The 13,263-nt window shown below is 42.0% G+C and overlaps 1 protein-coding gene across 1 annotated transcript in view; it reads left to right on the forward strand.

The window, feature by feature from the left end:
- Window positions 1-1,046: 1,046 nt before the first annotated feature.
- Window positions 1,047-13,263, forward strand: part of bckdhb (branched chain keto acid dehydrogenase E1 subunit beta) — a 49,438-nt gene continuing 37,221 nt past the window's right edge. Inside the window, exons 1-6 of the mRNA XM_070967206.1 lie at window positions 1,047-1,275; window positions 2,525-2,602; window positions 3,952-4,020; window positions 7,393-7,526; window positions 9,766-9,921; window positions 12,383-12,491. Coding sequence (XP_070823307.1) covers window positions 1,080-1,275; window positions 2,525-2,602; window positions 3,952-4,020; window positions 7,393-7,526; window positions 9,766-9,921; window positions 12,383-12,491 — 742 coding nt within the window. The 5' untranslated portion in view covers window positions 1,047-1,079. The remainder of the gene's footprint in view (window positions 1,276-2,524; window positions 2,603-3,951; window positions 4,021-7,392; window positions 7,527-9,765; window positions 9,922-12,382; window positions 12,492-13,263) is intronic.

Here is a 13,263-nt window from a genome sequence, read left to right on the forward strand (position 1 = left end):
ATCAGGGGAAAGGAATTTTCCTTGGGTGACATACAGATTAGAATGAAGTTATTATTTGGCACTAATCTGCATAAAAACAGAAGATGTTTTCTAAATCTGATGTAACAAACAGACGTGAGGACACAAAAACTTTTCCTCAAGAACACCAGCAGCAGTTAGGGAGTATCACTTGTGTTATCAGAGATGGAGCAACCTTTAACTCATGCCAAAATGTCATTATTTAATATAATTCAAAATCTTTAGAAACCCTAACGTGGCCTGTGGACTTCTGTTGATCAGAAGACATGTAGGATGCTGACGCAGCCTAAAGATTTGCTACGAACACTGCACATCACCAGAAATGTTTCTGAGTGGCCAGATACAGACCTCAAAACTACCAAGTGTATCAGGACATGATGCAGATCTCTCCACCTTGACCCCAGACTCAACCTGCTGTCTGTCATCGGCCTGTACGTGGTCACTTAAATAAGTGTGCGCACTGATTGTATCCAAAATCTCTACCACGCACACCGCCCTCCTTTTTGACCAATCACAACCTTTATCTGCACATGCAGAGGAAATAACAGGAGTTCTCACTCTGACACTTTTTCCGGGTACCACACAGAGCCAACGTACCATTCCCTCCTTTAACTTAGCTCTGTTTCCCCTTTTCGAGAGTCTATGAAAATATTCAGTGGTGGTTTCTCGACATATTCTAAGCTAAATGGGTATATACCGTAAAACAATAGCTAATAGCTAACGCAAAGACATATTACCTAATATATTGTTATAACATATTGTTATAGTAATATCATGTAATAGCTAATAAAATATTTTTTTATCTTGACCTAGTGCTGAAATATCATTCGCCAGAACAGCAGTGAATTCACCATAAGGTAAATTACACCATTATCATGTGTCAGGTTTAAGAAAGACTGACCAAAGATGTCCAACAATGCCAAAATGTATCCCTGAAGTGGGGTGGGATTCCAGCCGGATACCATGAGTAGATTCTCTCTATTGAGAAACGTCCTGTCTTTCATAGACGATCTTTACACTTTGGCTCGTTTTGCCCTTCCTGGTCAGCCATCACAACAGTTATGGCGGCTGCTGCACGGTTTTTCATCAGAGGTGCTACCTCGAAACGTACCATCTCCGGAATTGGCACCGGAGCTCATAGCTGTGTTGGGGCCACTCTGCTGAAGCTGTCACCGAGCTGCAGCTCCCTTACGAAAACACAACGAAGACATGCAGCGCACTTTACCTTCCAGCCTGACCCTGTCCCCACACAATATGGTGAGTGGCTGGCTAGCCGGCTAACGCTAGCTATATTAACAGAAACTTTCCTAGCGCTGGAAGTTTCCTTGAGTTAGCAAGTTATTAAAAAGACGATTGACTTAGCAGCAGCAATAACAGTTTTTGTTCAGGGGATATGAAAGGGTTGGAGTTGCGTTGTCCATTCATTTCTCCTCTGTCAGACATTGTAGGGCACAGTACGTTGGAGGTTCAACGCTTTCCACCTAAATATTAAAAGATATCCTCTCGACATTTTGAAGACACCTAAACACGATGTGCTTGGAAGAACATAAAACGATAACGCTTAAGTGTGTTGATATATTTTTCCACCATAAAGTTCAATTTCTTAGCTCGTTGAAAAGGTAGAAACTGGCTTAATCATTAAAGGATCAGTGTGCAGGATTTAGGGGATCGACTGGCAGAAATTGACTATAATATTCCTAAGTATGTTTCATCAGAGTGTATTCACGTGAAATATGAATTACTGGGTTTTCAGCACCTTAGAGTGAGCTCGTTATTTATGCAGAAGGAGCAGGTCCTCTTACATGCCATGTTTCTACAGTGTCCCAGAGCAGACAAAACAAACAGTGGCTCTAGAGAGCACCTTTTGCAAGCTTCACAGCCACCGTAGGCAGGGAGGAGGCGAGGGGTAGGCAGTTGGTTGCTACCTGCACCCTCACCCGCCTAGATGCCACCAAATCATACACCCTGATACTCTACGCAGTATAACTGAACAATAGCAGGGTTAAAACTGTAAACTGCAACATTTGACTTAGTTTCACGTTGCTGGCTGTGGACTTGAAGATTGTTGGGGAACTTGCCAAACAAGTTTATCAACAAGGTTTATATTTTGTTGAAATGAAAACGCTGCGTGGCATATCTAGTTCTATAGTGTGACAGGCCGCCATCGTGGCCTTATCGCAGCAGGATGGTAGCTGTATCATGTTGCATAGTGTGAGCCAGTCCTAACTGAGGAATGAGCTCATTATTCCACCTCATTGGACCAGACGCTGGTACTTCAGCAGCTGCGTGCCATTTTTAATGTAGCCTGAACTAAAACTAGTTGTGTCATTTGTTCCTTTTCTGTAACAAAGAAGTGTGTGTGTCCCATTGATTTATTGCTGCCAAGTTTCCTTAATGTGGTTTCTTCTGCAATAACTGGTATGGTCACAAATCCACAATAAAGAATTGTTGCTTGTGTGAAGTCCTTTAATTGTTATTGTTAACATTTTATCTTATAACCTTTTAGGTCCCACCGAGAAGATGAACTTGTTCCAGTCAGTCACAAGTGCCTTGGACAACACTCTCGCCAGTGACCCAACAGCAGGTAGGGTGCTTCAGCAGGAAATGGAATTTTATGGCTGAAATATGTGAAAGTACCTTATTTAGCATAATGCAGTTTTTAAAGAACACACTGACCTTTAGGGTGGAACGATCAGAACACTATGTCCAGGAACATCATGGTGTAGACATTAGGCGTGTCACTTTCGGTTAATTTTGCTTTCAATAGCCTGACAACCATCCACTGGTAACTAAGCAGTTCATTTTGCACTGAGGAGCACACTGGACTACATTTTCCAGTCAGTTGTTTCCTGGAAGGTTTCAGTGTCCCGGACAAACGGGAGATATTCCAGTCAGATGTTGATAACCCAGTGACTCATGGGTATGACAGTTCCTAAAATTGGTCCAGTATTGATTGACAGGGAAATGGGCTGCAGTGTAATCCCTCCATGCGTTTGTGCACCGCCAGGATACGGCCACTAAAAGTGTTTGTTTTTGCCATTGACAGGCTCAGATTATTGTTTCAAGTGTCTGACACCATTTTCAAAAAGATCTCTACAGACAGAAACCTTCTTGTTAAAGAGTAAGATCCTTTTTGTTTAACCAGAAACAGTCGCCATATCACTCAAAACCGCCAGACTCCGTTTACAGAAACAGTAATTTTATGGTCATGAAACACACTTTTGTCAAACTCGACAGAAACAAAATAAAAGTCACCAAAACCAACATACTTGGGCTTGAAGTACTGAACTACCTCTCTGAATCCCTCACCCTCTACCACACTGATTGGCAGCATGTGGGTCTCGATCATACAGTAACTAACTAGGTGATGGCCTCGGACCAGCACGCGTCACACTGTGTGTGTGTGTGTGTGTGTGTGTGTGTGTGTGTGCGTGCGTGCGTGCGTGCGTGCGTGCGAGCGAGCGAGCGAGTAATCTGTCGACTGACATACATAACTGGTCAAAAATATTCTCTGTGGTATTAATAGTTAACCCTCAACATTGCTAGGAGGAATATAAATCTTGTGTTAGTTACTCATGCTGTTTCATGTTGTGTTGTGCTGCTGCATTTCAGCAGATTTTTCAGTGACACAACAAGGTGAATGTAGCCAGTTGTGGTGTCATGTTATTAAAAAGAAATTCAAATCTTAAGTTGCATCCTCATAGCTGTGGTGATACTCAAAACAAAGTCCAGTGAGTTCATCATAAGTGTAGAAATGTTGTTCAAATATGTTCTCTGAGCCAGAGATTATCAAACCCAATCAGAGATCTGGGGTTTGAGATGGCGAGTGGTGTGTTAAAAACAGTCAGAATCTTGCTTATTTTATGCTTGGAGCAAAGAATCCTAAGAAAACCTGCTATTTTATCACTAACTGTGTCGTGTGTTTATCTGCAGTCATCTTTGGGGAAGATGTTGCCTTTGGGGGAGTATTCCGATGCACGGTGGGCCTGAGAGACAAATATGGTAAGATGCATCACTCCTTTTTGATTTGCCCCATTCAGAAGCCTCTAGTGCTGAGTTTACTCCAGAAACATAGAAATAAAAAAACAGTAAGCTGTTGACCTATCTGTTGTATGTCATTGTGCCACTAGATGGCAGCAGAGGACTGTAAAGAACCTCGCCATCTCATCTCTTACAAGGTCATAATACCGTTCAGTGTTCTCCTTGAGGACCAGAAGGATCCGTTTGCACTTATGTATCCATTGTAGCAGGGTAGTCTCACAAACTTGATACAGGAAGCTGCCAGAGCTTGTCAATGCTCACGGCTGTGACTCTTGTTTGAAGTCTGTTGTTTTGTTCTGGTGCTCAAATTTAAATTAAATTTGAAACAGTGCATTTGAAATTCTTTAAGTTGATCGTATAGCTACAGCAATCGTGGACAGACAGGCACACCAGACATTGTAAAGCGTGAAAAGCACAGATGTAATCAACAACACAATTATAGGCTGGATTGGATTGGTCGTGGTACCGTGCCTGCTGACCAACAAGCTTATCTTACTGGGACATTTAAACAGAAGAGCCATCAGTAATGACATTAGTAACACCTGTGCTTTTACTGCAATGACGAGTAGAAATGTCTGCTGTCACGAAAGCCTTTAGCCCTCTTTGTCATGTTAATGTTTGCTTTTAGCTTCTGAGAATTGTCAGAGATGTTGCTAAAATAGTATTTCATTTAATTAGTTTGCATTATCTTGTTAAGTATTCCTTAACATTCTTCAAATGTGGAGGACTGCAGTCTTTAAAGGATAATTCAGCCCAATTACATATGGCAGAAGCTGATGCTGCTCTGTCCTCCATGGATTCGGTCTTTCCAGCAGGAAGAAGCAGTCGTGGCAGATATTAGCTTATTGCAGATATTTCAGAATTGACATGTATTTCAGCTGACAAGTGACAAGACATTGTCAAGCAGAAATGCCAAAGATATGCTTGAGGTCATTTCAAAAACCACGTGTTGCCATTACGTAGTTCGTTCACCAGAACAAGTTGATTCTTGAACTGTAAAAACGTCGAGCTCATGCTGAAGTGACAAACTTTAAAACTCCTCATCAAAGATATTTTAGCTTATCTTATGTAAAAATAAAGAATATCAGTCAGTATTTTTGCTATATTTTCAAATATCAATGTCATCCTACAATATCCTTCACTAGTAAGGGTCACAGTGGACATTTTGATTTGTCAAATTAGGAAAATGCAGATGTTACATAACACGATTGATGGCTCTGTTCTAGTCAAGTGTCCCAGTAAGTCATGACAGTGTGGCAGTGAGCCAGCATTCACAATACCAGGAGCAGCGAAAGGGAATTCAGCCATCATTCATTTTATTATTTACACCTGCTCCTGCTGCTTTAACCTGTCAAAATGCCTTTCATGAAAAATGCTTAGCGGGACGTCGTTTCTCCTGCAACTTGGTTAGACGTTCGAACCCCGAACCCACGGAGAGCACTGCATCTGCACTTTATTACGTTAGTAATTTATGTTTCTACTCGGTATTAGTCAGTGAGGATTTTCCCTTCAAAAGGAGCTGGCAGCTCCAGTTCTGATTCTGTGCAGCTCCAGTTTTGATTCTGTACTTGACAGTCCAATAATAAACAGAAATCTCTATGGGGACAGAAATAGTCAAAGACATGGCAATTTAAGTTTTTTTTTCAACATAAAATAGGCGATGGACATACCCAAGATTGATGCTGAGTAGAAGAAAGGTTGGTGGTTGTAGCCAATTTCCCCTAGTTTTATTGGAAAATATACAACATTTTGATCCAAATGTATTTTTTTTTTAAGTAAATTGGGGAACAACCAACTTGTAAACTCTATTTTTCCCCTTCAAATAACATTAAGCAGCCCAGTGTGTCCTCCGCTAGATTCAGGTTCTGAAACAGGTTGACTAAACACAGTACAGAAACTGCACTTTGAGAAACACTGCTGAAATGTTTTTCTTGTTCTTCATGGTATGAAATAATTAGATGTCACTGGTCTGCCTTTCTTGTTTTGAGTTCAATTCAGTTTATTTTGTATGCGCGTGATTTTTTTTTTTTTTTTTTTATAGCGTTGAGTCTCGAATCCGCCCTACAGTAGCCGGCTTTGCCTTTTGTTGTCATTGACGTCAGAAGTGTTGACCTTTGAAGAGGGATGATTATTTTCCATCTCATCCTTGTGTACGATGACGAGCGCAAAGCTGTTTTTATCCCTGTCACTCCTGAAACGGATGGTGCACACCCCTGCCATTCACAGCCATTATACAGAACAGAGGTTAATGCATGGCCGACGTTATGTGAATGGCTCTTTACGAGGCGGATGCATTCACCTTCTCATCCAGCTCTCCTGCTGCTGGCTACTGCCTACTCCTGAGAGCTTTTACTCTGTCAGACCCTGCGCTCTGACTAGCTCTCCCTCTCAGATGTGTAGACCGTTGTATCAGACAGCACAGCACTGAATGTACAAACTGTCTATTTAAACATATATTCTCCACTCAGGGGCCCAAATGTCAACATAACGATGAATTTGATAGTCACAAGTTGTGTTATTATAGCATGATTTTTGTTGTATTTTTGTCATAATTGACTTACTACTGTTACTTTGATGGCACACAGAAGCAATCACGCACACACTCGCATACACACACACACACACACTTGTCACATGTGTCACTTTTACATCAAGCTGCATATTTGAGGTTGGCTTTAGTCTCAGCGAGCAGGCACTAAATTTTGATCACTTAATTGTTCATTCCTCCAAGGGTTTCTGGCTCTGCGGTTGCTAATTGAACTTTGTGAGTGCAGAGCAGGGCACATAAGGGCAGAGTCTCGCTGCTGAAGAAGCAAACTTCCCAGCAAAACAGAGAAGACTGGCAAATACACAAAGATGAGAGCAAAAATAACACTCGACCCAAATTTAGAGACCCACACTTGTGGCTCTTTTTCAGATTATAGGGTGGAGAGTGGAAAATAGTGTGTCTGTGGAGGGGGGGGGTTCTTCTGTTTTTGCTCTGTGGGGGTTGTGTGTGCTTCGCAGGCTTGGTTAGCTACAGCTGAGGAGTCATCAGCTCATCGCTTCATTTATGTTAAGACTGCATGGCATTTTGAGAGAGAATATTCTTTGTAATCTCATCACTCAAGTGTGTGGCATGGGCCTTGCTCTGTTATCACAACAGCCTTGCTGTTCTGCAGGCACCCTCTACAAGTGTGGTCAGTGGTCCCAAATGAATAATGAATTACAGTGTGCTGTTCAGTGATCCCTGCCTGCACAGTTTCGGGCTCCTTCACCCAGTTGCCACTGGTCACCTTCTCTTACTTTTACATCAGTCTTTTTTTTCCCTTCTGTCTTCTGCTGTCTCTGCAGGTAAGGACAGAGTCTTCAACACTCCCCTTTGTGAGCAGGGGATTGTGGGATTTGGTATTGGTGTAGCTGTTGCTGGTGCCACAGCCATTGCTGAGATCCAGTTTGCTGACTACATCTTTCCTGCTTTTGATCAGGTGAGTCGGACTGCAGCAGAGAATTACTGTCATGCTTCATTGATCTGCTGATTATTTTCTTTATTGTTTTTCTCTAAAATGGCAGAAAACAGTTAGAAATGTCCGTTATAGTTTCTTGGAGCCCATGGTGATGTCTTTAAATTGCTTGTTCTTACTTTCACTAAAATTCTCTCCTTTGGGAAACTGAAATCAGTAAATGTTTGGCAATTATCTAAATGGTTTCATTTTCTATCAATCAACTAATTGAGTCCCTAAATGTATTTACAGTTTGCATAGTAACATTTGGAAAACAAAATGTCATCTATAGGCACCTCGTGCTCGTGCTAATGTGAATGATATCCAGGAGGAACCTCCCTCTTAGCAGTGGATCACATTCACTGGCACTCTGTAGGTGTTTGGTTAAGGGGACAGGGCCTGGAATGTGGGAAAGTACGCTGACATAACTCCTAAAACCTGCCTTTTGCATCAAAAATCCTTCTTAACTCATAACTCAGGAAAACCGGGACGCACACAGCCGTCACACAGATAATGCTCGAATCAGGAGCTGTTTTTCTGTTACCTCTCTGAAAGCTAAAGGGATTTGTCTAGTTAAAGGAGCTCCCAATAACTGCATTTTATGCCTCAAAATCATCAAAACAAAACCTTTTCTTCTGCATCAAAACTCCAATGAATACCATGACAGTCTCACTAACTACATGGCAACATTATATATCTTGATGCATCACCCAAAACATGATGAAAACTGTATTGGCAAAGTTAAAACACATTAATCACAAACGGAAGTACAAGTAAAGGACAAACAATATGGGTGGAAAAAGCTCACAAAGAATATATTTTATACAAGTAGTAAGGCTAAGAATACATGGTTTTCACACATAGTACCACTCCAATGCTAAATGATGGCATACCTGAGTGGCTAACTGTTCCTGAAAAATAGCAGTGTATGGCTAGCAAAGTAAAATCAGGTTAAAAAAAACAGTCCGCAAAAAAGACTGTGGCAGATGATTCTAATCAAAAGCTTTAATTTATGTGTGAACTCAAGTGTGAACTCAGTATCTGTAATTTGAAATTACAATGCTGCTTATTACTATGCTGCAGGAAAGTAGAGCAAGGTTGTACCCTTTATGCTTGCCTGGTGTACAGCTGAGAGTGTACAGCACCGTTGTACGTGTACAAAATGTGATCACTGAAGCTGAACATCATGATCCAAGTCAGCAAAACCATGATTATGTCTTTGGATTTCATCCACGTGATTCTCCGAGTACCATGACAATAATAACCAGCTATGCATATGCAGTTTTATATGCATAGGGGTGATTAGGTCTCCTAGCAAAAGATCAGATTCAGAAAACACGTGGCCAACAAGCAAAGTAGATAAATTCTCTCTCCATGGCAGCCGTTAGTGATTTTATTTATTTTCCTCACTTGTCCTCTGTCTTGTTTGCGCAACATATACTTTGTTGCTACAGGTGTTTGATAAACAGACATCAAATTGTGTTTTTGTTTCATGTTCTACAATCTAGCATGAAAAAAATCAGCTTAACAAAAGCAGCCCTTTTCCACGTTTTCCTCCTGCGAGTGTGGAAGATTAATGTGGCATGAACAGGCTGAGCGGGGCAGTGGACGGCGCTGCTGTTTCACCATGCATACATGTTGACACTCGTGTCATTCTGTGTATTCTCGCCCTCCACAAGATGAATGCGAGTCCCTGCTATGTCAAGGCAACAGAAAAGCTAATATGTGATAATGGAGCCGGTTTTCTAAGAGGCTCCTGCTGCGGCGCAGAGCAACAGTAGATTAAATCTGGTGTCAGGCCTTGAATGGGCTTCATCTCTCTCCCTCTGTGCTCTCGCTTAAAATGCAGTCCAAGCTGACCCGAGAGAGAGAGAGAGACAGAGCAATATAAAAGCTGAATTAACAGCCCACCTGAGTTTCAGGGAGGAAAACTTGGGATACCTTTTTGGAGGAAGCCCAGTATCAGAAACTGTAGAGGTTTAAAAGAAACCAGATACTTGAGGTGAATTTTCTCATTAGAAATGAAATAGTCTTTTTAAAAGCTTTAAGGGGAATAACAGAAAGAACGGCTCGGGGCATGAAGCCCAGACCAAGTGTCCACTGGTTTTGCAATTGATCAAAGCAGCATCCACTTAAAGAAACTGCTTTTCAGAAGTGTTCATCTTCTTATGTCACCTAATATTGTGCGGCTGTGTTAACCTGAATCATGCTGGTCTCTTTCCAGATAGTCAACGAAGCAGCTAAGTACCGCTACCGTTCTGGCAACATGTTCGACTGCGGCAGCCTCACCATCCGGGCTCCGTGGGGGTGTGTCGGCCACGGATCACTTTACCACTCTCAAAGCCCTGAGGCCTTCTTCGCCCACTGCCCTGGCATCAAGGTCAGCTATGTGGTTCATTACAGATGCTGACTTGTATGTTGTTTCCCCTTTTTTCGGCTTATGCAGTTTTGAATTGTCATTTCTTGCTCCCAAATATACTCAAAAGCACTCTGGCAGAACATGAAGGTGTATAGAATGTCTGATTACATTGGTGAAGCGCAGTCATCAGCTCTGCCCATCAAAGCCAGAACTCAGTAATTGCATATTTGGTCAAGACTGAGTTATAACCTGTATCTGACTTTCTGGCATCTGTTTTACTGTATAAAAGAGTATGATGCCATAGAAATAAGTTTTGTCCATGAAAAACAGCTTTTTAAATTTGCAGTAAGTACAGAACAACCTAAAAACCACAGAATCTAAAATTTGGCTTGGTACTTACGACACTCTGCCATGGAAAGACGGCTAACTACAGCTGAAGAGAGAGGGCTGTTTCAGGTGAAAGCTAGCCTGTGAGATAGCTGCAGCCTAGTTGATATCGGCAAGTGAAAATGACCTGTCTAAATCAATCCATAATAGAGAAGCAGAAAAATGGCTAGCTCCTCCTAACGGGTAACGGGACCTAGCCTAACACATCTCAGTGGCTCATGTCACATACTGAAATGTGGTGAATTATAAATGAATCAATTATATTGATTTCAGTATAAACATTAATAGTATTCAGACAGATACAAACACAGAACGATTGAAAGACATGTGGAAAGATTATCCAAAGGTGTAGCGCAGTATCTGCTTTTTGTAGGCATTGGGTTCTATGGCAATGATTTTTTTGGGGATAAAAAAGATGAAAAAATGAAAAGCGTGTCCATTTGTTTTCCAGTTTGCTGTCCAGCCTGAAAACTTTCATCCCTTTTTCTCATCCTCACTGCCTCTGTAGTTACTATCAAGTCAATCACAGCTCAGGCTGCCCCCTTTCTGCTAAACAATGTTGGTAAAAAGCTTTATAAGTATTCGACAGTAAAGCCAGGGCCACTTAAAGCATCTTGAATATAACCTCCAACCATAATCTACAAGAGTACTACAGGTTGGAGAAATGTACATTTTCCTCAGGACTGGAGTAACACTGGAGGACATGAGGCTGCAGAGGTGATGAGGGAGTTGGTCGGAGAGAAACCAACGATTTAACTACTATCTGACTGTCTCATATAGAAGCGGAAAGAAATAGTTCTTTTGCTCTTTAAGAACAGAAAACCAACATTTCTTACTGGCTGAGAGTATTATGGCTTTTTTTTTTTTTTTATACCACACAGAACATCCTGGTGTGTGTGTGCTGTGGTGTGTATGCTAGGCTTCGGATGCTGCTGAGATATTTGAACTGTAGAACTACGCTCTACTGAGGCAGGTAGTGAAGCAGTTTTCACAACAGTGTCTTGTTGATACCCTCATCATCCCCTCCAAACTTCACAGTTGCTTGGCACGATTCAGATCTCAAAAGCCACCCAGCGGCACCAAGTTCAACTTAATGCAGATGTCCTGTGGCACACTGGAGCAATGACTCGGAGATAACCAATCGTGCTTGTTTTGATTCGATTCATAAATGGAAGAACAGCTGTTTTCTGCTCCAACTCAACTTTACTAAGTACTTCAAATGAACTAGAGGAATCCCCGATTGCCATGTTCAACAGCTTCCCCACTCAGCCATAACAAGCTAAGAGGCACTTGAATAAGAAGTACAGAGAAACAGGAAGAAACTGGATGACTGATGCCCCAGTGTAGTGGCAACTGGAAAAAAAAGTGCCCAGTCATAAATTTAGAGGTATATACAGTTCAAGCTAAATGCAGAACACCTGCACGCTTCAGGCTTCTAGCGAGGCAAGAGAGAGCCTGCCACTTCAAGTTCATGTGAGTGAACAGGGCGTGAGGAGGGGAATAACTCTCCCACACACAGATAGTGTCACTGATAGGAATTAACAGCATGTACTCTAAGTAAACAAGTCCATGTTATAATGCTGAGATATAACATCCCTCTCTTTTCGTATACGTACAATCATCAAAGTCTCTCATAAGCCACAGACTGGGAATGACTGCATGGTTTACAGCTCCAGTTCATCCACTGTGAGTAACCATCGCTGAGTGTAATAAACATGTTGTCTCCCTGCAAAGGTCAGGCTGATGAATGCTAATGTTTGTTTAAACTATCAGCACTGTGAGCTCCGGCTGAGGGTCAGTCCCAACACACGTCCGGACAGGCTCGACTCAGCTTTAGCTCAGTGTTGTCATGATACCCAGTTCTGACCTAAATGCCGTTAAGAGATGTAATTTCTGACACAGTTAAAATGCCACAGAGCAGAGGAGATGAGAACTATTACTGCAGCCATTCTGCATTACATGCTTTGAAAAGAGATGTCATCAGATGTGCAAATAGAAAATATTAAAAAGCTCAGATTTGCATGTTTTTCTGTAGCACTAGTGAAAGTTTTCTTGACATTACTGGGTCTAATAACGTGTGTAATCTGTTCCTCAGATTGTTATACCTCGTAGTCCAGTGCAGGCCAAGGGGCTGCTCATCTCCTGCATCACTGACAAGAACCCCTGCATATTCTTTGAGCCCAAGATCCTGTACAGAGCAGCAGGTGAGCTGGATTCTGAGTGACTCTTAAATTTAAGGCAACACACAATAAGCACGTGTTAGGATTGTCCATTTGTCCTCTCCATGTTCAGCTTCCTCCAGCCTCATGCTTTGCTGGCACTCGATCCGTTTGCCTGGTTTCTTTATTGAAAGCAAATGTTCTCCCTTTAGCTGTGAGGCAGAACAAACAAACAATATGTCTGACTGCAAACAATGTGAGATCAGCAGGACCACAAGTGTGAAGCAGACCGTCTAAATGGGCTGTGAAGTGTTGACAGTGCCGAGCTGAATCCTCTCCCCCTCCCCTCTCCCCCTGTGCGGAGGGATCATCAGTGTTCAGGCAAGCATGGTTAAGCTGAAGGCCAGCATGGCTTTGGGCAGGCCGCCATGCAAAAAGGTGTCCAGCAAAGTCGTAATAAACTCTATAAACAGTCTTTGGCAGCTGTTGCGAAACAGTGCTGCCTTGGCTGTGTGATATCCATGATTAAAACAGCACTGGAGGCTTGAAGATGATGTTTGAGCTCATTATAGTAATGAAAGACAGACCCAGAACACATTGGTACTACCAGCCTCAAAGTGAAGGCTCTTATTTTTTTTAAGTTTTGTTAGTTTCTCACTTTGATAAGAGCCAGATGCAACTATGAAATTTTACAGCTGACTGCTGAGAGTGGTTCACCTAAAGCAGTGGGTGAGTGATCGTTGTCCGAAACGTTGCTAATGTTACAGTGCAGTCTGATATTTAACGACTCATCAGCTCAAAGAGATTGACTCCATTC

This window comes from Chaetodon trifascialis, chromosome 7 (assembly GCF_039877785.1).
Source record: "Chaetodon trifascialis isolate fChaTrf1 chromosome 7, fChaTrf1.hap1, whole genome shotgun sequence".
Lineage (NCBI taxonomy): Eukaryota > Metazoa > Chordata > Actinopteri > Chaetodontiformes > Chaetodontidae > Chaetodon > Chaetodon trifascialis.